The following is a 27,082-nucleotide window of genomic DNA, read 5'->3' on the forward strand; positions in this document are numbered from 1 at the left end:
ATTGAATCTGTAGATTGCTTTGGTTAGTATAGTCATTTTCACAATGTTGATTCTTCCAATCCAAGAACATGGTATATCTCTCCATCTGTTGGTATCATATTTAATTTCTTTCATCAGTGTCTTATAATTTTCTGCATACAGGCCTTTTGTCTCCCTAGGTAGATTTAATCCTAGGTATTTTATTCTTTTTGTTGCAATGGTAAATGAGAGTGTTTCCTTAATTTCTCTTTCAGATTTTTCACAATTAGCATATAAGAATGCAAGAGATTACTGTGTATTAATTTTGTATCCTGCAACTTTACCAAATTCATTGATTAGCTCTAGTAGTTTTCTGGTGGCATCTTTAGGATTCTCTATGTATAGTATCATGTCATCTGCAAACAGTGACAGTGTTACTTCTTCTTTTCTAATTTGTATTCTTTTTACTTCTTTTTCTTCTCTGATTGCCGTGGCTAGGACTTCCACAACTATGTTGAATAATAGTGGTGAGAGTGGACATCCGTGTCTTGTTCCTGATCTTAGAGGAAATGCTTTCAGTTTTTCACCATTGAGAATGATGTTTGCTGTGGATTTGTCATATATGGCCTTTATTATGTTGAAGTAGGTTCCCTCCATGCCCACTCTCCGGAGAGTTTTTATCATAAATGGTGTTGAATTTTCTCAAAAGCTTTTTCTGCATCTGTTGAGATGATCATATGGTTTTTCTTCTTCAATTTGTTAATATGGTGTATCACATTGATTGATTTGCATATATTGAAGAATCCTTGCATCCCTGGGATAAATCCCACTTGATCATGGTGTATGATCCTTTTAATGTGTTGTTGGATTCTGTTTGCTAGTATTTTGTTGAGGATTTTTGCATCTACATTCATCAGTGATATTGGTCTGTAATTTTCTTTTTTTGTAGTATCTTTGTCTGGTATTGCTATCAGGGTGATGGTGGCCTCATAGAATGAGTTTGGGAGTGTTCCTTCCTCTGCAATTTTTTGGAAGAGTTTGAAAAGGATGGGTGTTATCTCTTCTCTAAACGTTTGATAGAATCCACCTGTGAAGCCGTCTTGTCCTGGACTTTTGTTTGTTAGAAGATTTTTAATCACAGTTTCAATTTCATTACTTGAGATTGGCCTGTTCATATTTTCCATTTCTTCCTGGTTCAGTTTTGGAAGGTTATACCTTTCTGAGAATGTGTCCATTTCTTCCAGGTTGTCCATTTGATTGGCATAGAGTTGCATGTAGTAGTCTCTTAAGATGCTTTGTATTTCTGTGGTGTCCGTTGTAAATTCTTCTCTTTCATTTCTAATTTTATTGATTTGAGTCTTCTACCTCTTTTTCCTGATCAGTCTGGCTAATGGTTTATCAATTTTGTTTATCTTCTCAAAGAACCAGCTTTTAGTTTTATTGATCTTTGTTATTGTTTCTTTGTTTCTATTTCATTTATTTCTGCTCTGACCTTTATGATTTCTTTCTTTCTGCTAACTTTGGGTTCTGTTTGTTCTTCTTTCTCTAGTTCCTTTAGGTGTAAGGTTAGATTATTTATTTGAGATTTTCTTGTTTCTTGAGGTAGGCTTGTATAGCTATAAACTTCCCTCTTAGAACTGCTTTTGCTGCAACCCATAGGTTTTGGATTGTCGTGTTCTCATTGTCATTTGTCTCTAGGTATTTTTTGATGTCTTCTTTGATTTCTTCAGTGATCTCTTGGTTATTTAGTAACGTATTGTTTAGCCTCCATGTGTTTGTGTTTTTTACGTAATTTGTGTTTTTTCCCTGTAATTGATTTCTAATCTCATAGCATTGTGGTCGGAAAAGATGCTTGATATGATTTCAATTTTCTTAAATTTACTGAGGCTTGATTTGTGACCCAAGATGTGCTCTGTCCTGGAGAATGTTCTGTGCGCACTTGAGAAGAAAGGGTAATCTGCTGTTTTTGGATGGAATGTCTTATCCATATCAGTCAAACCTATCTGGTCTATTGTGTCATTTAAAGCTTGAGTTTCTTTATTAATTTTCTGTTTGGATGATGTGTCCATTGGTGTAAGTGAGGTGTTAAAGTGCCCCAATATTATTGCATTACTATCAGTTTCCTCTTTTATAGCTGTTAGCAGTTGCCTTATGTATTGAGGTGCTCCTTTGTTGGGTGCATATATATTTATAATTATTATATCTTCTTCTTGGATTGATCCCTTGATTGTTATGTAGTGTCACTCCTTGTTTCTTGTAACATTCTTTATTTTAACGTCTATTTTATCTGCTATGAGTATTGCTACTCCAGCTTTCTTTTGATTTCCATTTGCATGGAATATCTTTTTCCATCCCCTCGCTTTCAGTCTGTATGTGTCCCTAGGTCTGAAGTGGGTCTCTTGTAGACAGCATATATATGGGTCTTGTTTTTGTATCCATTCAGCAAGCATGTGTCTTTTGGTTGGAGCATTTAATCCATTCACATTTAAGGTGATTATCGATATGTATGTTCCTATTACCATTTTCTTAATTGTTATGGGTTTGTTTTTGTAGATCCTTTTCTTCTCTTGTGTTTCCCACTTAGAGAAGTTCCTTTAGCATTTGTTGTAGAGCTGGTTTGGTGGTGCTCAATTCTCTTAGATTTTGCTTGTCTGTAAAGCTTTTGATTTCTCTGTCGAATGTGAATGAGATCCTTGCTGGGCAGAGTAATCTTGGTTGTATGTTTTTCCCTTTCATCACTTTAAATATATCATGCCAGTCCCTTCTGACTTGTAGAGTTTCTGCTGAGAAATCAGCTGTTAACCTTATGGAAGTTCCCTTGAATGTTATTTGTCGTTTTTCCCTTGCTGCTTTCAGTAATTTTTCTTTGTCTTTAATTTTTGCCAATTTGATTAGTATGTGTCTTGGCGTGTTTCTCCTTGGATTTATCCTGTATGGGACTCTCTGCACTTCCTGGCCTTGGGTGGCTATTTCCTTTCCCGTGATAGGGAAGTTTGCGACTATAGTCTCTTCAAATATTTTCTTGGGTCCTTTCTCTCTCTCTTCTCCTTCTGGGACCCCTATAATGCGAATGTTGTTGCATTTAATGTTGTCCCAGAGGTCTCTTAGGCTGTCTTCATTTCTTTTCATTCTTTTTTCTTTATTCTGTTCCACAGCAGTGAATTCCACCATTCTGTCTTCCAGGTCACTTATCCGTTCTTCTGCCTCAGTTATTCTGCTATTGATTCCTTATAGTGTATTTTTTTCATTCGGTTATTGTATTGTTCATCTCTGTTCTTTAATTCTTCTAGGTCTCTGTTAAACATTTCTTGCATCTTCTCAATCTTTGCCTCCATTCTTTTTCTGAGGTCCTGGATCATCTTCACTAACATTTTTCTGAATTCTTTTTCTGAAAGGTTGCCTATCTTCACTTCATTTAGTTGTTTTTCTGGGGTTTTATCTTGTTCTTTCATCTGGTACCTAGACCTCTGCCTTTTCATCTTGCCTATCTTTCTGTGAATGTGATAATTTTTTCTAAGGGTGACCTCAGCTAAGGAGAAATAAGGGATTCCTCTTCTACTTTCCACGGTAAATTCACCAGTCATGAAAGTCATGCTCAGAGACCAGCAGTCCCATGGTAGCATATAACCTTCTGTTTTGATGAGTTTACATTGAGGCTATCCCTGACCAGTTTACTGAAGCACATTCCCCCTTCGTATTTCCTCTATCTCTCTCTCTTTCTCTGTCTCTGTCTCTGTCCTCTGTCTCTCTCTCTCTCGCTCTGTGTGTGTGTGTGTGTGTGTGTGTGTGTGTGTGTGTGGGAAGCAAGCTGGGAGAAATCTGTTATTTTAAAAATGCCATAGAACTTTCCTACCATGTTTAAGCTGCCTTATTCTGATTCATCATTTCTTGGTTTCTGTAAACCTTAGACAAAGTGGATTTCAATGAATTTTGGTCAGTGTCTCTGTGGAGGGACAGTCCTTTCAAGCTCCCTCGTCTGTCATTTCCACTGATGACGCCGCCAGGGCTCCTCAAAATGTATATTTTAAAGTAATTAAATAGCTCATAAGTTCTAATTTAGTCCTCACAATTATTCTTGATAGATACCATTGTTTATTTTTTGTCTAGGTAGAAAACCCCTGAGGATAGAGAGGTTAAAGGACACACACAGGGTCACACAACCAGCAAGTGGAGAATCCAGATTTAAACAGAGTTTCATCCAACACTGAGCATGATGCTATAAAGATCACCCATGGAAAGAAGGTAGCTGTTTTTCATAGACCAGAGATTATAATAACTTGGTAAGATTTTTTTACATATTTTTTTATTTTATTTATGTATTTATTTATTTTTGGCTGCATCAGGTCTTAGTTGCGGCACATGGGATCTTCATTGAGGCATGGGGGATCTTTCGGCGTGTGGGATTCTCTCTAGTTGTGGCATGCGGGTTTTCTCTTCTCTAGTTGTGGCGCATGGGTTCCAGAGCATGTGGGCTCTGTAGTTTGTGGTGGGCAGGCTCTCTACTTGAGGCTTGTGAGCTCAGTAGTTGCGGCATGTGGGCTTAGTTGCCCTGCAGCATGTGGGATCTTAGTTCCCTGACCAGGGATCAAACCCGCATCCCCTGCATTGGAAGGCGGATTCTTTACCACTGGACCACCAGGGAAGTCTCTAACTTGGTAAAATTTTTAAAACTCTTGTAATGTTCTTGTGTTTGAAGTGATCAGCAGTAAAATCCCAAAACTGAAAAGTGTATGTAGGGTCATGGAGCCTAGTGGCCTATTGCGTGGCCATGCATAGATGGAGAAAATCTGAAACATGAAGTGGATAGTGGTAGTGTGGGAAGGAAAGAAAGAGAGTTGAGTCTCTGGGTCATTGTGAGGAAGGCTGGAGGGTCCTGGAAATCTCCCAGGGTGGGGTGATGCTCTCTCCCAGTTGCTTGCTATGCAGACAGCCCCACTCAGCATGCACCCTAAGCTTCCACAATGGAGAGCTTCCTCATCTCCCTGCAGAAGCCCCATTCCCTCTTGCACATGCTAGGAAAATGCCTCAACCATGGGTCTTCCTTCCAGGACTCCTCCTCTGCCTCCCTATTCCTCCTGTGTGTTCCCACAGCACAGCTGAGACCCATGATATGAAAATAGTCAGCCTTATCTTTGACTCCTCTTCCTCTCTCATTTCACATTAAACCACTGACAGAGTCCAGTCTGTGCTGTCTTCATAAGATCAGGACTGTCATTTCCTTCTTCATTCCCACTATTGCTGCTCTTGTTATGACTTTCATGTTGCCCACCTGGAGCTTATTCTTTTCTCAGTATGTAAGCATTTGTTGAATTAAATCCATTGAAATAGAGTCTTAACAAGCATTGGTTAGAGAAGCAAGCTTTGCTTCTGATCCTTGGAGCACAGAAAGTCTGTCATTACAGAGTTGGGATGCTGAAGCTGCTTGGAGGAATGAAGAAAGGAGAGAGAGAGATTATTTTAAGCACTTCAACCTGGGAGAAGCCTCAGAGGAAGCAAGAAAATGATGAAACTGAAGAAGGAGGTGTCGCATAACCAAAGTCAAGGAGATGAGGCCCTGAGAGAAGTGCATCCCCTGATCATGACTCACAGCGCCAGGCAAAGACTGGATCCTGCTCTCAAAGAGGGGCAATAATGCAAGGGGTCTTCTTGAGAGCTTCATGTAGCTCCAGACAGGGTAGGAGGAGGGTTGTGGACCTAGTAGTTCATCAGAATATAATCCTGATAAGCCTGGGAACATAAGCCTTGGGTGCAGCCTGTGGGGTTAGGAGAACAGAACATCTTCTTCTTGAGGCCGTGAGCTGAGATAGTTGTTGATCATTAAAGTCCAAATGGGCATCAGATGAGAGGTGAAAAGCTTAGTCATGTGAGAAGAGGAACAAGGTGACACTGGAACTCTTGGCACCATCCAGAGGTGGGTGGAGAAGGAGTAAGAGGGCATTAGTACATTTATAAGACATCAATATACTCAAGCGAAAAAAAACAGCGCCTATCATTTCGAAGACTTAAACATGTGCCAAAATGTTGACAATGCAAGGTTAGAAAGAGGACACAGCCTCCTTTCCATGTCTTAGATGTTTCCTGAGAGTGTGTGCTCACATGCAGTATAGGAAAGTGAGATTCCTGTAACAGCTCCATACTCCCCTCCTTGTCCCAGAAAAGTCCCTCCCCCCAGTAGAATTCTGGAACGCAGCTCCAAAGACATTGTGATGAGGACTTTCTGCTCAGGTCAACAGAGGTACCCAGTAATTCAAAACTGATGAACTAGCCACAAGTTTAGTATCACAGGTATAGTGGGGCATAATTTGAATCATAATATATATATATTTAATTATAAGGTTATCTTTTGTTTCTCAACATGCATCAGTAGTTTACCATTCTGTCTTCTGTCCCATCTCCTACCATTCAGTACCACCAATTGGCTTTATGGGGTATTGGGTTGGGGGACCTATTTTTGCTACTTCCATTATTCTGATGCCGCCATTTGGCTGATCCTTAGAAGACAATCAGTAGACACAAATCTGACTGTATTCATTCAGGAGGATTCTTAGCAAGCAGCAGAGGCCACAGTGTGAAAGCCATACTGAAAACACTGTGCTTATTGGGCATGCCACTATGCAAGCAGGTGCACAAGAGCTGTATGAAACAACAATAACAACAGCACCACCAGCAATAAATAATAATAACACCTAGTGGCTTGAGTTTCAGATTTTTTTTTTTTCTTTTCAGTTCAGTACCAAAAATCTGAGGCTATGGAGTGATATGACTTTCTCAGTCCTTGGTCTTCTTACCCTATTACTTAACTCCTCTACTGATCACATGTCATAGTTCTAAATACCCTCTATACGCTGATGACTGGCAAATCTCTACCTTCCTCCCTAAACTCTCCACTGCCTTTTAAAAATCTGCATTTGATGGGTTTTTCAAACTTAACATGCCCCAAAACAAACAACTGATTTCCTATCCCAACTCACTCCAACACCATACCCTCCACACACCTGTCTCCCCACTCTAGCCTTACCTCACTTTTCTCACATTCTGTCCCATGTCACCCAATCACTGCACCATTCACCCAATTGCTCGAGCTAAAAACTAAGGGCCATCATAGATTTCTCTTTTTTCTTTCCTTACCCCCCCACCGCACCACACATTCAATCCATTAGCAAGTCCTGTGGGCTGTCTCTTCAAAGTGTTTCCCAAGACCCATCATTTCTTACCACTTGTTCTCTAAGTTAACAGTCTCTTTGCTCTCACAGTTTAATTTTTTCTGAGTTCCATTTTCTTTCTTTTTTTTTTATTATATAAGTTTCAGGTTATAATTCAACATCTCTATATACTACATAGTGATTCTCCCAAAGGTCTAGTTACCATTCATCACCATACAGTTGACCCCTTTAACATTTTTCACCTACCCCTAGCCCCCTTCCCTCTGGTAACCACTGATCTGTTCTCTGTATCTTATGAGTTTTGTTTTGTTTGTTTTGTTTTTGGATTTGACATATGAGTGAAATCATATGGTATTTGTCTTTTTCCTTCTGGTTTATTTCACTTAGTAGAATACCCTCAAGGTCCAACCATGTTGTCACAAATGGCAAGATTCCATTATTTTTTATGGCTGAATAGCATTCCATTGTATACATATAAACCACATCTTCTTTATTCATTCATCCATCGATGGACACTTTGTTTCCATATCTTGGCTATTGAAAAATAATGCTACAATGAACATAGGAGTGAAATATCTTTTTAATTTTTTTTTATTCTCTGGATAAAAACAGAAGTGGAATAGCTGAATTATATGGTAGTTCACTTATTAATTTCTTGAGGAATTTCCATGCTGTTTTCCATAGTGGCTACAATTTACATTCCCATCAACAGTGTATGAGAGTTCCCTTTTCTCCACATCCTCTCCAAAACTTATTTCTTGTCTTTTTGATAATAGCCATTCTAACAGGTGTGAGGTGGTATCTCATTGTGGTTTTGATTTGCATTTCCTTGATGATTGAGCATCTTTTCATGTGCTGGTGACCATCTGTATGTCTTCTTTGGAAAAATGATATTCAAATCCTCTACCTGGGACTTCCCTCATGGCACAGTGGTTAAGACTCCGCACTCCCAATGCAGGGGGCCCGGGTTCAATCCCTGGTGAGGGAACTAGATCCCACATGCATGCCACAACTAAGAGTTCTTATACCACAACTAAGGAGCTGGTGAGCCACAACTAAGGCACCTGTGAGCCACAACCAAATAAATAAATAAATAGAATATTTTAAAAAATCCTCTGCCCATTTTTAAATTGGGTTGTTTGTTTTAAGTTGTATGAGTTCTTTATATATTTTGGATGTTAACTCCTTATCAGATATATAATTTGCAAATATCTTTTTTCATTTACTAAGTTGCCTTTCATTTTGATGACAGTTTCCTTTGCTGTTCAGAAACTTTGTAGTTGATGAAGGCCCATTTGTTGATTTTTGCTTTTTGTTTCCCCTGCTTTTAAAGTCATGTTCACAAAAACATCACTAAGGCTGATGTCAGTGAGGTTACCAATGTTTTTTCCTAGAAATTTTATGTTTTCAGGCATTACATTTAAGGCTTTAATCCATTTTGAGTTTGTTCTTGTGTATGGTATAAAATAGTGATCTAGTTTCAATTTTTTGCATATGTCTCTCTAGTTTTCCCATCATTATTTATTGAAGAGACTGTCTTCTCTCCATCATTATGTTCTTGGCCCCTTTGCTGTAAATTAATTGTTTATATGTGCATGGATTTACTTCTAGGATCTCAATTCTGTTCCATTGATCTGTGTGTCTGTTTTCGTGCCTGTACCATAATGTTTTGATTACTACAGCTTTGTAGTATAATTTGAAATCCAGGAGCATGATACCTTCAGCTTTGTTCTTCTTCCTTAACATAGTTTTGACTATTTGGGATCTTTTGTGTTTCATACAAATTTTAGAATTATTTGTTCTAGTTCTATGAAATATACCATTGGAATATTGATACAGATTGTATTGAATGTGTAGACTGCTTTGAGTAGTATTTACATTTTAACAATATTAATTCTTCCAGTCCATAAGCACAAAATGTCTTTTCATTCATTTATGTCTTCTTCAGTTTCTTTCATCAATGTCTCATAGTTTTCAGTATACAGGTCTTTAGCCTCCTTGGTTAATTTTGTTCGTAGGTATTCTTTTTAATACAGTTGGAAATAGGATTGTTTTCTTAATTTCTCTTTCTGATAGATTGTTATTAGTGTACAGAAATGCAAAAGATTTCTGTATATTAATTTTGTACCTGCAACTTTGCTGAATTCATTTGTTAGTTCTAATAGTTTTTTTGTGGTGTCTTTAGGGTTTTCTATGTATAGTATCATAACTTCTGTGAAGAGAGACACTTTCACTTCTCCTTTTCCAATTTGAATGCCTTTTATTTCTTTTCTTGCCTAATTGCTATGGCTAGGACTTCCAATACTATGTTGACTAAACGTGGTGAGAGTGGACATCATTTTCTTATTCCTGTTCTTGGAGAAAAAGCTTTCAGCTTTTCAACATTGAACATGATGCTGAAGGTTTGTCATATATGGTCTGTATTATGTTAAACTGTGTTCCCTCTATACCCACTTTGTTGAGAATTTTTATCAGAAGTCAATGTTGAATTTTGTCAAATGCTTTTTCTGCATCTATTGAGATGATCACACAATTTTTTTGGTAGATCTTTATTGGAGTATAATTGCTTCACAATACTGTGTTAATCTCTGTTGCACAAAAAAGCGAATCAGCCACACGCATATACATGTCCCCATATCCCCTCCCTCTTGAGCCTCCCTCCCCTCCTCCCTATCCCACCCCTCTAGGTCATCGCAAATCACCGAGTCGATCTCCCTGTGCTATGCTGCTGCTTCCCACCAGCCAACTATTTAACATTCAGTAGTGTATATATGTCAATGCTACTCTCACTTTGCCCCAGCTTCACCCTCCCACCCCATGTCCTCAAGTCTGTTTTCTATGTCTACTTCTTTATTCCTGCCCTGCCAGTGAGAATGATCATACAATTTTTATCCTTCATTTTGTTAAAGTGGTGTATCATGTTGATTGATTTGCAAATATTGAACCATCCTCACAACCCTGGAATAAACCCCACTGAATCATGGCGTATGATCCTTTTAATGTATTGTTGAATGAAGTTTGCTAATATTTTGTTGAGGATCTTTGTATCTGTGTTCATCAGAGATATTTGACTGTAATTTTCTTTTTTTGTAGTGTCTTTCTCTGATTTGGTATCAGAGTAATGCTGGTCTCATAGAGTGAGTTTGGAAACATTATTTCCTCTTCAATTTTTGAAATAGTTTGAGATGGATAAGTATTATTTTTTTAAAATGTTTGGTAGAGTTTACCTGTGAAGCCATCTGTTCTTGGACATTTGTATATTAAATGTTTGTTTTATTACTGATTCAATTTCATGATTAGTAATCAGTCTTTTCAGATTTTCTATTTCTTCTTGATTCAGTCTTGAAAGATTGTCTATTTTTAGGAATTTATCCATATTTTTCCAGGTTGTTCAATTTGTTGGTGTATAATTGTTCATAGCAGTCTCTTATGATTCTTTGTTTTTCTGTGGTATCTGTTGCAATTTCTCCCCTTTCATCAGGTTTTATTTATTTGAGCCCTCTATTTGTCACTTATACCTTTATAAAGCTGAAATTTAAAAAACAAAAAAAGCTGTATGGGCTTTGGTGACAGATCCCAGTTGAAATCTCACTCCTGCTCCCTAACATTTTGACCGTGACAAATTACTTAACCTTTTCTAGCCCCCATTTCCAAACTTGTAGAATGAGTACAATGAAGCCTCAAGGAGAAAACAGTCTAGCATCAATATCTTGGAGTTTTTCTTACCTCCTTTTTGAACTCGGGGTCCAGTAGACTGGTAAGAAAGCGGGGATTTTTCTTATTCTTTAGTTGGGAGTAGTTCCTCTGCTATTTCATTTTACTTAACTATCTCTGTCTCTATGAATTTAGAAGAAACAGTTATCTAATGTGGTCTTAATGGAGTGTTTTAGGTGGGAGCATCCCGTGTAGACTGTGTGAGCCCAATATTTTTGTTGTGCAGGCTAGTTTTGGTATGGTTGCCAGCCATGTCTTTCCTCAGAGTGTGCTGGCTGTTATCCCTTTGATAGGGGGTGTGATTGGTGTCCAGAGCCTGCACTGGATGTTGGGTGGGGACTTCTCCTTGCTTCATGGCTGTCACAGCCCAGACAGAGATGGGGTCTGCTCCCCAGTTGTTGGAGTAGAAGCCAGGAGGATCGGGTTCAGTCAGGTTCTGCTGCCCTGGAGTATGTGCCCTGACCCAGAGGAGGTGACCACTGAAGCCAGTGAGGCCTGTATGGTTACAGCAAACCTCCGTGTCACCTGTGCATGCATCTGTGGTTCTGCCCAGAAGCAGCCCAGTCTCATCCCTTTCTCCATTGTGTTAGTCCCAGACCTAGTGCCAGACTGTGGTGTGGAGTAGGCTGGGCTAGGAGCCAGGGCGTGGTGGCTGCAGCAATCAAGGTGGTTGTGCTGCCGCCTGGGACCTCGGCTGCCTCTGTACCAGGGCTCTCCCAGGACCTGTGCGCCCCAGATCCAGCTCCAAGCTGTGGCGTGGTGTGGTCGGAGCCAGAGTTCTCCTGTCAGGTGAGAAATGGAATATTTCTCCATATCAGTAAACAAAGGATGTCACAGTCATCAGCGATTGCAGGTGGGAACCAGGAAGGAAAGAATACCTGCCATCAGACTGCAGCCACTCCCTACTATGAGCCCTGAGGAAACTCAGGATATGAAAGCACAGGATACTGGCCCCAGATAGCTGAGGTACACATCAAAGGAATGATTTCAGTGAGCCCAGACTCTTGCATCTTCCCATCCATAGAAAAGTACTAAATTCCTTAACCTGAGATATCTAGTTTTCTTTTACTAACAATAATCTTTTGTTCCTACTACCTGCCCTTTGTTGCCAAACTCCTATATATCCTGCTCCCCCTTTGCCTCCTCAGAGCAGTTTTCTCAGGCTTACTTGAAATGCTGCCTCCTGGGCTTGACGTCCTCGGTGTGTCCTCCGAATAAAACATAACTCTCAACTTTTAGGTTGTGCATTATTTTTTAATCAACACAGGAAACGAACCCTTGTGTCCTCCTGTCCAGAGCTTGTCCGCCCGAGACTCAGCTGCTGTACATTTCTGGGGTGCCACCTGATGCACTTGCCAACAAAGTCCTGCTTGGTGGGATCTGCCCCCATTGTGCGCACTGACAGTGGGCTCCAAGATTTGGCTGGGACCACATCCCAGGCCCTCCAGGCTGTCTCCATGCAGCTAGATCCCATCCTCTCCTGGGGCCGGTCTGCGGAGACTCAGCACTTAGCTGTTGCATGAATTTGTGGCACCGCCCAGAATGCCCAGTGTGAGCTCTAGACTGGGAGTGCAAGGAGCTGGTGGCTGCCACTGCCGTTCTGTTAGTGCAAGTTCCTGTTCCTGATGCAGAGTGAGGCCAAACAAACTGAGTATGGAGCAGAGAAAGGTTTATTGCAAAGCCATGCAAGGAGACAGGTGGCTCATGCCCTAAAAAAAGCCCAAGCTCCCTGAAGGGTTTTGGCAAAGCATTTTTAAAGGCCAGGTGAGGGAGTGGTGGTCACAGGGCAGTTGATCAGCTCGTGAACAAATCTCTGATTGGCTGATGATGAGGGAACAGGGTTGTGTCACAGGGGTTAAGATTATCAGTCTTTAGGCTCCAGGAGGCCTGGGGCTATGTGCTCATGGTCATCAAGTATCATGTTAACATCAATAGTTAACATCTTCCATTTGGGGGGGCGGTGTTTCACATCTGTAAAACAAGCCAGGAAATGTGCATCAAATACCTAGGTACTTCAGAGAGGAGCTGAAGCAGAGGGTATGGGGGAAGGCCTGTCCCAGGAAGGCCCCATAGGGTCCTGCTAGGTTGCATCTCTCTGCCCTGACAGCTAGTAAGCCAGCATGCACTCAATTCTCACGAGCAGAATCCAGTCCCTTGAGCCCCTGTATCTGTCCCAGAGGATTTCCCAGCAGACAAGGGGGCCCCACAGGGCGAGGATCTGCCTGTGTGGACCTTCTCTCCTTTATAGATTCCTCCCAGGGGCAGAGGTCCTGTCCTGATGCCTCCCCGCCCTCCCCACCCCCATCCTACCCAGTTATGTGGAGATCTTTCTTGCAGCTTTGGTTGTATAGGAGATGTTCTGCCAGTTTCCAGTTTGATTTCCGTGAGAATTGTTCCACATGTATTTTTGATGTGTTTGTGGAAGGAGGTCAGCTCCGTGTCCTCCTACTCTGCCATCTTGATCCCCATTCTAGAGAATTTTTTTGTCTTAGTCTAAGACTGTTCTTTTTCTCTTAAGAAGATAGCAATTATAATGACTATAATTTTCTAAGCACCTGATCTGTTGTAAACACTGCAAACATTTTGTCAACTGAAGAAAAACGCACAACCTAAAAGTTGCAAGTTATGTTTTATTTGGAGAACTTATTGAGGAGTATAGCCTAGGAGACAGCCTCTCAGTTAGCTCTGAAGAACTGTTCCAAAGAGGTAAGGGAGGAGCCAAGATATATGGGAGTTTTTGCTGAAAAAACAAACAAACAAACGAACATGTAGTTGAACGTCAAAAGATTACTGGTAATCACACAAAACAGACATCTCAGATGAATGATTTAAGTGCTTTTCTATATATAGGAAGATGAAGAGTCTGATCATTGAAATTATTCCTTAGATATGCATCTTAACTATCTAGGGCCAGTACCCTGTTTTTCCCCATCCTGAATTCCTTTCAGGGTACACTGTGGCTGCAGTGGCTGATGGCTTGATGTCAGGCAAACATTTTTTGTTTACTGGAATGGCAGGCAACATTTTTTGTCCACAATTTTATCTTAAGTCTTCACATAAGCACACTCATATGGTGCTTATTATGTCAGACCATGGGCACTTCCTAAGGACTCCAGCTACCAAAGGACACTTAAGAAGAAATAAATACACTTTGGGGACTTCCCTGGCAGTCCAGTGGTTAAGACTTCACACTTCGACTGCAGGGGGCGCAGGCTCCATCCCTGGTTGGGGAACTAAGATCCCACATGCTGCAGGGCATAGCCAAAAAAAGAAATACACTTTTATCTATTAACAATATTGACTTTGTAGTTAAAAACCTTCTCATAAGGAAAACCCAGATGGCTTCAGGGTGAACTCTATCAAACACTTCAGGAAGGAATAATACCAATTCTAGGAAGAGTCTTCCAGAAAATTGAAGGGAAGTTAATTTTCCTAACTCTTTTGTGCAGCCAGTATTACTCTGCTACCAAAACCAGGTAAAGACATCACAAGAAAAGGAACCAATCTGTGACATAGCTTCCACTCTCTAGAACTCTGCATGTGCCTTCCCCTCAATAAAGAACGTGATTTTTCTTGATTCTGCTTAGCCAAGTCCTACAATTACTTACACTGTACCCCCCTCCAAAAATCGTTGTTCTCTCAATCTAGTTAATGGTGACCGATTCTTCTTCCGAATAGATTTTAGTCTTGTAGGTGAGAGGAAATTTCCCGTCTTTCTCCTCTTAGTTCTTTTGGTGGGCAATTAAAATTACATAAGGCAGACTAACAGAAGAAAATAAAATTTATTCTGTGCACATGGGGAATCCACATAAGTATGAAAACTTCCAAAGACAATAAGGCAAGTTGATCTATCTCTCTATCTCTCTTTCTATCTATCTATCCATCTGTCTACCTAACTATATATCTGTCATCTATTCCGGACTAAGGAGAAGGAGGTAGGGGGTCTGAGGCTTCAAGGGGAAGTAAGATAATTCACAGGAGGATAAAAAGAGTTAATGTTTGGGAAACAAATGTTTGCTGGGTCATTCAAAGACAATGGGACATAGAGAGGATTTTGATCAAATTGGCTTTCCTAGGTTCCTTGTGCTGGACATGTTTTTTTAGTGATAACTGAATTTGTAGGCTCCAACTCCATTCTTATAAGACATTCCAAAACTCTGAGGTGAGTCAGCTCCTTACCTTCACCTGAATGGTCGCTCCTTTTACCAGCCCAGTGTTATGTGGTTTGGCTAAATCAAGGAATCCAACACAACGTGTGAGCGTTCCATGCGCTTATATGCCTGCGAAGCAAAGCCGAATACCAGAGCTCAGTGGGATAGTTTGTGGCATTACACACAGTAAGCTGAACAGAGAAAATGTGGAATCTGAAGGTGGCTTCCATCTCTGTTTTACTTAGATCCTCTGTCTTCTCTGGGATGAGGTTGTTACTATCTTGAGTAAGGTCACCTCTTTCCTATGTAAATTCCTTGGTCAGGCCCTGCGTTGGCTGTGGAATGGGGAGAGGAAGCAGAACACCCACAATCTTACAGCCAGGGCCTCCCGGTACAGGTATGAACTGTACCCTTTACAGCCCAGGACATAGCTCACAGAACAGGCGACTAGAGAGGGAACCACAGCTTCATCTCCATTCCACACCCTGTCTGGCGCACCATTACTGAGCCCTTCCTGGAGCTTGATTGGCTGCTTTGTTGTCCTTTCCTCAATTTATATGGACTGGCTCCTGTTCCTCCTGCTCCCTGGAGCCCTCGTGGTTCTGTGCTGGTCTTCCACAGAGGGTGAGTACAATGGCAGTAAGGCAAAGGGGGCAGGGTGATGGGGTCAGGGAGTACTGTCAGGAGGAACAGGAGCTACAGAGACAGTGTTTGCTGGAGCCAGGCCCCTGAGCCCTTGGCTGCTGTAAATTCCCTTCCCCATAATGAAAACTCTTCCTGAAGACCCTGCTGTTGCTGCTGTCCAGTAGCTCTCCAAACTCTAACTCCAGGAAAGGTGTGAGGGGAAGGGATGATAAAGAATCACTGGGGCATCTGTAGCTGGGCAAGGTAGACCGATCAACTAAGACCCAGGTCTTAGTAAGAGGTGTCTGAATGGAGATCCTTCTCCTTCTTTTACCCCATTAGATGCTGGGTCTGCTCTCTCAGCTAAACTTGCCCAGCCCTACTGGCAATGAAATGCCCATTCAGTGCCCCTTTGGAAACCACAGCTGCAGGCTGAGCCTGAAAAGAAAGAAGGGAGAGGGCTTCCTGGTAACCACGTGACTCCTAAAATGGAGTCCTTGGTAGACGCGGGCTCTGCATGGAGGATCCTCAGAGGCTGAGGAGGAAGGCCTGGAAAGTCGAGGGTTCTGGCCTCAGTCCCAACACCAGCAGCAGCAGCCCTTCTCTCTTCCCCTTAACTACCTGGCATCCCTTGCTCTCATCCCCTGGTTCTCCCATGTTGTCCAGATTCTACAATGAAATTTATTTCTTGCACCTCCTGCGACGAATTTGTTGGCAAGAACTGCAGAAAGAATTTAGGTTCCTGTCACTCCAGATATCCTGATTTTGCATGCCAGACCAAAGAAGTATATTCTCAACATTTCACCGGAGGTGAGATGAGGGCAGGAGAATGGGGAGGCAGGGGAAATTGACTGAGTTACAGTTTCTCACCTGTACAATGATTGGGTTTTAACGGATGATCTCCAAATTCCTTTCCATTTCTGATATTCAGTGACTGAATCCCTAGTAGAGTATGTCTGTTACAGCTCCTTTGTTGTAAATGTATGTGGGTGTTGAGAGCAGAATCAAGTTTCCCTGGAAAGAGACTGCCCCTTTTGTGGAAGGGTCTTCAAGTCCAGGCTTTGCCTAAGGGGACAGGAGGGAAGGGAAAGACTGCTCACTTGAAAACATTCCCTGTCGCATCCCAAGTCTAACTTGGACCTTGGTTATTCTCCTACCCTCTTCAGAATATATCTACAGATATTCTATCCTGGGCTGCCCAAGAAGATGTGTGGAGTATATACACATCACCGAGTGGGAGAAAAACGTGTTCTTCTGTTGTAATACAAGCTACTGCAATAGCTTATCAGTAAAGGATGAGGTTCCATTCAATTCCATCGCATCAGAGGATTTACCTGAGATATTCAGCTAATTTTCAGGGACTTCCTCTTGACTGCATTCTGCTCATCATTCTTTAAAAAAAAATCAAGATCCAGAAATACTTTCACTCTCAACCACCACCCACATTGCCTCCTGAGAGCCAAAAGGCCCAAGAGAAATAAACTATGGATGAAAAAGAAATGCAGTGTAACTTTGAAATGCTGTCTGGGCCCAAGTTAGACAACCAGGCCTGGTTTTCTGGTTCTGCTTTTCTGGCTGGGGGCCAAACTCCAAGTCTAGGGAGTGGGAAAGTGGGGGAGGCTGCACTGGGACATCTGGGGGCACTGAATGCATTACAATAAAAACTCTAATGAATGACAAGACTATATTCGGGGGAACTCATGGGCTGCTTCCACAGTGGACTAGATAAGAAGGAAGGGATACTGGGCAAAGCATGACCTGGCAAAAGTCTCCAAGTCATTTTACTTCTCAAATGTCCAGGATCCTAAATCCCATCAGGCCCCTGACACTCTAGGCCTGGAAAGTCCTCAAAACAGGTAGGCTTTCCAAGCAGGCCTAACATACGATCTATCTTGGAAAATATTCCATGTCACTTGAGAGGAATGTATATCCTGCTGTTGGCATATACATTTTGTATATTTCTGTTATATCTAATTGGTTTATAGTGTTGCTTAAATCCTCTAATTCCTTATTGATCTTCTATATGGTTTTTCTACCGTTATTGAAGGTAAAGTGTTGAGGTGGAATGTCTATTTCTTCTTTCAATTCTGTCAAAGTTTGGTATATATATTTTGGTTTCTGTTGTTTGGTGCATATATGTTTATAATTGTTATAGCTTTTTAATGAACTGGCCCTTTTATCAACATATAATGTCATTCTTTATTTCTTGTAACTTAGGTCATTTTGTTATTGGTATAGGCACCCTAGGTCTCCTTTGGCAACAATTTGCATGGAATATCTTTTTTCATCCTTTGAGTTTGTGTCTTTAAATATAAAGTGAGTCTCTTGTACACAGCATATGGATGGATAACGGTTTTTTAAAATTCATTCTGCCAATCTCTGCCTTTTGATTAGAGGGTTTAATCCATTTATATCTAAAGTAATTACTGACAAGGAAGGGCCTACCTCTGCCATTTTGATATTGGTTTTTTGTATGTCTTATAGCTTTTTTTTATCTCTCATTTCCTCCATTACTTTGATTTTTTTGTAGTGAACACTTTTCTCTTTTAAATTTCCTTTTCTGTATATTCTACAGATATTTTCTTTGATTACCATAGAAATTATATTTAACATCCTACAGTTATAATTATTTAATTTGAATTGATATGAACTTAACTTCATTAGCATACAAAAACTGTACTCATATACAGTTTTACCCCTTTATGTTACTAAAGTCACAAATTACATCTTTATATATTGTGTGTCCAATAACATAGATATATAATTAATTTTTATTGTGTTTTAAATCATGTAGAAAATAAAAAGTAATTTGCCTTCCCAAATAAGAATAACAAATGTTCTTTAAGCAATTGCTAATTGTCAAACACTCTTCTAAACACTCTACATGTATTGCATCATTTAAAAAATCATCACAGCTCAATGAGATAAATACTGTCATTATTCCATTTTACAAATGAGAAAATGGAAGCCTAGACTTAAAGTACTTTGTCTAAGCTCATAGAGCTAATATGTGCTATAACTGGGATTTAAATTCTGATGTTTGAAGACAGAGTCTGCATTATTAATTGCTATACTATAAGGATTCCAATTCCATTCCCTGACTCATCATCCTTTACCAAGTATTTACTGCATTTACAGTGTGGATGGAGAAAAGCATAATAGATTTTAAATGGGTGTGCTAATCAGTTATTTCAGTGCTATGTAGAATTCTCCTAGGTTCATTAGCAGGATTTATCAGATATGCTTCCAGCTCCCCTCCCCTTCCAGATGTGCTGGATTTCCACATTTAGACAATTATTTAGAATAGATAAGAGAGTTGGGGAGGGAGAGCCAGGGAGACAAATGAAGATTAAAAAAATAAAGGAGAGAGAATGAAGAACAGAGAAAGGGAATTAAATAAATAAATGACACTGAGGGGAAAGTCTGGTTGTCCTGTTGTTGAGGTGCTTTGCCCCTCAACCTATGCCACTTTTTTTTTTTTGCGGTACACGGGCCTCTCACTGTTGTGGCCTCTCCCGTTGCTGAGCACAGGCTCCAGACGCACAGGCTCAGCGGCCATGGCTCATGGGCTGAGCACAGGCTCCAGACGCACAGGCTCAGCGGCCATGGCTCATGGGCCTAGCTGCTCCGCAGCATGTGGGATCTTCCTGGACTGGGGCACGAACCCGTGTCCCCTGCATCGGCAGGCGGACTCTCAACCACTGCGCCACCAGGGAAGCCCAACCTATGCCACTTTTAGCCACCCATCTGATTCACCCTTCTGACTCTCAAGTGCATGGTCAGAAACTCTGAGTCTGCTCTTTTTACTTTTATTATTCTAAACAAACAAACAAATAAACCGAGCACCAGATTTGAGGACATCACCAGATCAGAGAGTAAGACTAATTTATAAAGCCAAGAAAGAGTTAATTCCTCGCTCCCATGGTTCTGAATGTCTGATATTTGAGGAAGCCACTGAACAAAGAGGGAAGTACTTTGACCCTGTTTCTGGAAGAGATGTATAGAGACTTGCTTAAAGGAAGATAAGGAGATAGGGTAAGGTATTACCTTACTGCTATAGTTATTGTCCTAAAATGTCATTGAAGAAGTGGGATTCCTGGCTCATGTGATAGTTCTATTTTTAATTCTTTTGCGGAACCTCCATATTGCTTTCCATAGTGGATGTGCCAATTTACATTCCCATCAACATGTACCAGAGTTCCTTTTCTTCACATCCTTGCCAACACTTGTTATCTTTCGCTTTTGTTCACAATAGCTATACTAACAGGTATAAGGTAATATCTCAGTGGTTTTGATTTGCATTTCCCTGATGATTAGTGATATTAAGCACATTTTCATGTACTGTTGGCCATCTGTATGTCTTCTTTGGAGAAATGTCTACTTAGGTCCTCAATCCCATTCCATTGCAATATCAAATTAAAATCCAGAATCTTGTGATCTAAGTCAGGTCCTGGGGTGGACGAGGCTTCTCGGGTGTGTTTCTTTGGGTCTTGCAAACTAACGAGACAAGTATCTGCTCTCCACACACTTAACATAAAAGTGTAGGATAGAGAGAGAATAACTGTAATAAACACTTCCATTCAAAAGGAGATAATGTGAGGTACGTAGCAGTCACTGGTCCATGACAATTCTGAAGTCCAGCCTCTCATGTGTAGTCAGTCCTGCAACTGGGAGTGATTCTCTGTGGATCTTAGCTCTGCCCTCTGGGCTCTCAGTTCTCTGAATCACCCTTCCTTCTCCAAAAGAAAAGGCCCATGTTCCCAGCTGTCTCAGTCTGCTTCCTGTCCCTAAAAAATTGGGGATCAAAAAGACTCTTTTAATTTTTACTTTCTCTATGCCTGTTAGCCTTTTAAACCTCTGAGCTGATGTAAATGCTCTCAGAAGCAGCCACCTGGGACCTCCTCATAGCCTCACTTCACTCGCTATTCGGCATCTGTTGAGGACTCTTAGAGCCCAGGAAGGGGTTAATTTTTCAGAATTGTTTATCTGGTGAAGGAAAATGAGTGCTTTCAGGACATGATGTGTGGGTGGTGTGTTCCAGTGTAGGCTGTCTGATTTCTGTTATGTGAGTTATCTAGTTATCTGCACAGAATGCATCAGAAGAGCTGAAAAAAAAAAAAAAAAAGACTGTCAGCCCATCTATGAGAACATTCTGAGAATGTCTTTGATCAACACTGCTGTGAAAAATCTCTCACAAGATAGACACACATAATTATACATTTGTCTAAACCCATAAAATACGCAACACCAAGAGTGAACTATATTGTAAACTCTGGTCTTTGGGTGATTATGATGTGTCAGTGTAGGTTCACCAGCTGTAACAAATGTACCATTCTAGTGGGGAACATTGATGATGGGGGAGGCTGTGCATTTTGGTGGTAGGAGGTATAAAGGAAACCTCTAAACCTCCCTCAGTTTTGCTGTGAATCTAAAACTGCTTTTAAAAAATGGTCTTAATTAAAACATTAAACAAAAACTTTCCTATATATCATACAGCATTAACTGTAATTGTCGTGTTGTACATTACATCCCTAGTATTATTTAACTTATAAGTGGAAGTTTGTACCTTGGACCACCTTCATCCCATCCCCTCCCCCACCCCCACCTCTGGTAACCACAAATCTGATCTCTTTTTCTATGAGTTTGTTTGTTTATTTTGATTTCAAAATAAGTGAGATCATACAGCATTTGTCTTTGTCTTATTTCACTTAGGATAATGTGCTGGAGATCCATCCATGTTGTCACAACAGATTGGCAGGATTTCCTCGTTGTTTATGTCTGAATAATATCCCATTGTGTGTGTGTGTGTGTGTGTGTGTGTGTGTGTGTACACACTTAGGTTATTTCCATGGTTTAGTCTTGAGAGTGTCATAAATGGAGTACGGGGTCTTAATTTTTAGAGATGGGAGAATCCAACTTTCTCCCCAGTACTCAAATCAGTTTCTTATAATGGCATGGTGTCTGAATACACTGGGAACTTTTTAAAGAAGAGGAAGTGAGGCACTAAGTCCTGGGTATGGGGTGACCCTGATCTGGCACCTAATGTTGAAGTTTTGCCTCAGTGGGAATTTGTTCCCCCATCCTGGGTTCAGTCTCACCGTGGGTCTCCCAAGAGCCCAAGCTCACCTTCAGTTCTTCTAATTTCCCTGTTATTAAATACACAGTATCCTAACAGTCTAAAATTCCCCCAATATACTGAAATATCCTAAAGACAAAGAAATTCTTTGTTGCTCACCATTCTTCATCCAGTGGTCAACCCACTTTCCAGAAAGTGCTTGTTATACAAATGGTTTTGAGGGAGAGGCCAATCTATTCCACCAGCAAGGATGGGTCTCTCTTACAGGACAGTATCTTGGATACTGGGTCTTTCATATGATGTGACTTCCTAAGGACCTAAAGCCGGACTCCTTTTATGGGGCATGTAACCTTTGTAGAATATTCCTTCTTTAAGTCCAATCCTAGGGGAGATTGGATGTTGCCCACCTTACAATAGTTTTCTATGGCTGATGGCCTGGCTCTCATTGTGACACTTTGGGTCTGATTTTCTCTTGCACGGTGGATGAGATGACCAGCTGTGAGAAAAACTGCTCCAATTATGAAATAAGTTCTGTTTTTTTCAGCATGCTGGGCATACACTGAACCACTTTGATTTCTGCAATGACCCCTCTGAGTCATTCAGGATGAGGATGCCTTAGGATGAGGATGAGGTGTCCAAACAAACTGCGTCCTCATTGAATCTCATCTCTGTTCACTCCCTTCAGAATGATCATTTCCCCTGCATGAGGAGTTTCCCTTAAGATATGCTCACTGCTTATTCAGTCTGTCTTTATTGCTGGTGTTTCTTTCTATTAAATATGAACAGAACTGATTCTGGCTTTTAGTCCATGTCTTATTAATCAGAAGGGAGATTGTGTCACAGATGGGGTGGGCAAATATATCACAAGCTGAAGAAGGGGAGGGGGGCAACTGACCATGAGAAGAGTCCCATTTTTTTAACTGATAGACATTTCTTTCCTCTCTTCCTTTCTTTTCACCTTCCTTCTTTTTTAGCTCTTCCATTCTCTCTTCTTCAACCTCTCCATCACCATTGCTCTTTGTTTTTAAGTTTTGAATATTTATTTTAATTTAGAATCCACAACAACATTGCACAATTGGAAATTGGGGTGGATTGATTGTGCTGGAAATCTTAGAAGAGAGTTATACAGGAAAGGAGTATGCTGATAAACATCTATTTAACGCATATTATATTACCTCCATGGGGTCTGTAGTCAAGACAATTTGGAGTATGTTGATGTGGGATATGAGGTAACAGGTACATGATGATGGTTGCATAACTCTGTGAATATACCAAAAACCACTGAATTGTAAATTTTTTTTCATAAATTTATTTATTTTTGTCTGTGTTGGGTCTCCATTGCTGTGTGCAGGCTTTCCCCAGTTGCAGAGAGCGGGGGCTACTCTTCGTTTCAGTGCGCGGGCTTCTCATTGCAGTGGCTCCTCTTGTTGCGGAGCACATGCTCTAGGCACGCGGGCTTCAGTAGTTGTGGCACACGGGCTTCAGTAGTTGTGGCACGTGGGCTCAGTAGTTGTGGCTCGCGGGCTCTAGAGTGCAGGCTCAGTAGTTGTGGCACATGGGCTTAGTTGCTCCGCGGCATGTGGGATCTTCCCAGACCAGGGCTCGAACCTGTATCCCCTGCACTGGCAGGCGGATTCTTAACCACTGCACCACCAGCGAAGTCCTGAATTGTAAGTTTTTAAACGAGTGAATTGTACGGTATGCAAGTTATATCTCAATAAAACCAAAAAGCAAAATGGGTTTCACCTTGGTTGAATGTTCTTTTTCTCTCCCAAAGTCTATAACATCTTCATTCATTTGTCTGTGCCATCATCTTCCTTCTGCATCACAAAGGGATTTACTAAAATAGAAGCAGCTCTGTGCATGCTTATTGGGGGTGGGAGTTGTGGAGACAGGCATGAGTTGTGTGGGCAATGAGACTAGACAAAGACAGGAGAAGAGACTTCCCCAAGGTCAATGTACCAGAGAGAGTGATACATGAGGAACATCTAATGGGGGTTAAATATGAATCCTGAAGAGCACAGAGATAAGCCTGAGGGGAAAGGAGGGAAAGGCTAAGACAATTTGCCCCCCCCCCACCCCGCACACTATTATATTGCAAATAGCTTTGGGAGGGAATTGCAGAAATCCCTTAATCCACAGCAGGTTGTCAATAGCAGTACTCTAAAAAAACCTCCTCCTTATGGCAATTAGTTGAACACAGCGTCTCTGTTCTCATCAGAACATTCCCTGAGAAAGAAAAAAGCAGAACAAATTGTTCCCAAAAGCCAGGTCTGTGGCGAGCCATGACTATCTCAAGGAAAAAGAGATTTATAGAACCTACAGGCTCCATAACGGCAGCCCTGCCACCCCCCTCTCAAAAGTCCTATCCGAGGCTCTTCTCCCAGGATTCGCTAACACTAGGGAATAGCCACCACCAGGGGGAGCTGTGGTTCTAGTTGTTGAGAGCACACAGCAGCTTCTCGCTCTAAGCCGGAGAGGCACAAAGCACTTGCTGAAAACCTGCTGAGTTCCAGTATCTATGAAGAGTACTAGAGGTAGAGTGGTGAGCAACACCCACTCTCTGCGCTAGGACCAAGGACTGGGGAAGTGACAGGAAAGTAGAATACATGGTGAGAAATATCGTGAGGTGGACATGGCAGGGAGCCAACGCGAACACAGAGGAGAGGCATTGGGATAGAACAAAGGGTCAGAGAAGATTTCCAGGGCTGATGACTGTAATTCAAGGTGAAAGTTTGAGTGGCACGAGACACACAGAGCAGAGGCCACTGGGAAGAAGTGTGTGGAAACAGCACACATAAGTACCCGAAGGTCTAAGAGCTTTTGGACCCAGAAAATCATGGTGGCTGGGGAGACCCATGAAGGGATGGGTACAATGATGAGAATAGCCCCAGGTCCACTTGGTCCCTGCTCCCCTTGATGTAATTTTAGGGTCCCCAAAAGGATGACCCTATCCTAAGGCTCAGATCCTTAACCCCTGACCTCAATGGACTTCCTGTATCCAAATATCATGTCTTAAAGAAAGGTGTTGAGCCCTGAAGGAAAAGGGGAATTCTCCACAGCTCTACACCAGAATCCCCCTGATCACCGAACACATTTACCATGAACTGGCCAAGAAAAGGTTTTAACAGACACACAGATACCATTGGCAGTTTTGCATGTCATCTCACTCCAACAATTCCCATCTTTGTAGAATTCACATTCCTTAGACTGGAGAGCTAAAGCTGCAGGAAGAAAGATGATGCTTAGGGAAGAAGGGAAGCCTCACTGTCACTTCCCAAATAGAGCAGAAGTCACCTGGGAGCCCTGAAGATGTTCTGCCCTTGGATCTTGGTTGTAGGCACCAATATATCTTAGAATGATAGACAGAACAGGAAGAACTATGGACATGATCTAATTCTCTCTTACATTAGACAGAGGAACAACAAACCATTGGAAAGGGAGACTGACTATTCTTCACAGAGCCATACTACCTGCATTTTCAACCTGCATTCTCTTGCCAGCTACAAGCATTACATATAAGATGGAGAGTCAGGTCATTTCCATGGGTATCAGAGCCTGGGCTGAAGCCCCAGGGGTGTGATCAGGGTGGGTAGTTCTCAGGCTGACCACGAGTCCCTGCATCTTCACCCCACATATAAACCATAGTGTAGGGGGTGTGGAAAGCTTACATACCAGATCAAGTCCCCAGCAGAGGCCAAGGATTCAAGAAGGTCTCAAGGAGAGTAAGAAGATGGAAGAAGCTTCTTATGTGAAACTGGACCTTATTCCTCGGAGGATCAGTTGGAGCTTGCAGGACCCAGACGAATGGGGAAAAGACTGCCCTGCTTAAGTATTTTTCAAGGTTAAGTCTAAGTCAACAGGTAAACATCCTCAAACCACCTCCCAAGGATTTACCAATTTCTGTGTAAAGCAGGAGACCCAGCTCAGGTAGCTTTTCCGTTTTACCTCCACTGATTCTTGAAGCAGATTCTGTTAGAGATTAGGTAACACTTGAGCTCCCTGCGACTGGGGCATTGTCTGCTAAGGTCAGCCTACCAGCCACTTTATTATGCACTCAGGCAAGTGTATAATAGGGACAGGAACGGAAGGGAGAGGAACAGATCTGAAACTTTCCACCTACTGCAACATTCCAAATCCCTCTTCCACCACCCATTCCTTTCCCCTGCCTGCCCTAGGACATTGCTCTAGGCTGTTCCAACTACAGGTGACCCAGAGGGTATTCTCAAATTTAACAAGTTTTATGGACAGCACACTAATTGCCTAGCTTACTAGGACAAGGTTGGCCTAGAGTTCTATTTAAAAATGTAAGAAGGGGGCTTCCCTGGTGGCGCAGTGGTGGAGAGTCTGCCTGCCGATGCAGGGGACACGGGTTCGTGCCCCGGTCCGGGAAGATCCCACATGCCGCGGAGTGGCTGGGCCCGTGAGCCATGGCCGCTGAGCCTGTGCGTCCGGAGCCTGTGCTCCGCAACGGGAGAGGCCACGGCAGTGAGAGGCCCACGTACCGGAAAAAAAAAAAAAAATTTAAGAAGGGACTTCCCTGGTGGTCCAGTGGGTAAGACTTTGCGCTCCTGAAACTAGATTCTGCATGCATGTTGCAACTAAGAAGCCCGCATGCCACAACTAAAAGATCCCACGTGCTGCAACTAAGACCTGGCGCAGCCTAAATAAATAAATATATTTTTAAATGTAACAAATACTCCCTTTTCTAAGCAACCCTCCACTTAGCCAGAAGGAAAAAAAGATTATAGACAAAACAAGGTGAGTTCACTACAGCAGGGGTCCCCAACCCCTGGGATCTAATGCCTGATGATCTGACGTGGAGCTGGTGTAATAATAATAGAAATAAAGTGCACAATAAATGTAACGCACTTGAATCACCCCGAAACCATTCCCCACCCCCCCAACCCCTCCCTGCCGTCCATGGAAAAATTTTCTTCCATGAAACTGGTCCCTGGTGCCAAAAAGGTTGGGGACCACTGCAACAGCATCAAGTTGTTTATACCAGAGACCTTAGCACAAACAGGGGGATGGGTATAAGGGAGGTTTTCTCAGTGAAGTGGGAATGACCTAGATCTCAAAGATGGTCAAATTAAAGAGTAGAAAATGGTATATCCAGAGGAGGTGAATTTCTCTGGATGTAGCAGTGGGCTGGAGGTTATACTAGCTGGAATGTGAAATGACCCTAGGAGGCCACCATAGCAGTTCTCATATTTTAATCAACTTTGCTACTGGTGCCATGAATCTCTGAGATCAGAACTTCTTGTTCCTCCTCTCAGCACCTCTCAGATTCACTGCAGGGCTTGAGGACATGTCACCATACCAGCCCTTTCTCTCTTTGCTAGGAGAATTGAGATTTAGTGACCAACAGAGTGGGCCAGGGACTAGGTAAGAGA

At 41.8% G+C, this 27,082-nt stretch overlaps 1 protein-coding gene across 1 annotated transcript; it reads left to right on the forward strand.

The window, feature by feature from the left end:
• Positions 1-15,543: 15,543 nt before the first annotated feature.
• LOC309964898 (uncharacterized protein) lies at positions 15,544-16,961 on the forward strand (the record flags this gene model as incomplete). The annotated part of the gene is made up of 3 exons (XM_082844081.1): positions 15,544-15,610; positions 16,277-16,420; positions 16,777-16,961. 3 exons carry the CDS (start codon positions 15,544-15,546, stop codon positions 16,959-16,961), a joined length of 396 nt encoding a protein of 131 aa, XP_082700207.1.
• Between the last annotated feature and the right edge of the window lie 10,121 nt (positions 16,962-27,082).

This window comes from Leucopleurus acutus (assembly GCF_964270905.1).
Source record: "Leucopleurus acutus genome assembly, chromosome: 8".
NCBI classification, from domain to species: Eukaryota; Metazoa; Chordata; class Mammalia; order Artiodactyla; family Delphinidae; genus Leucopleurus; species Leucopleurus acutus.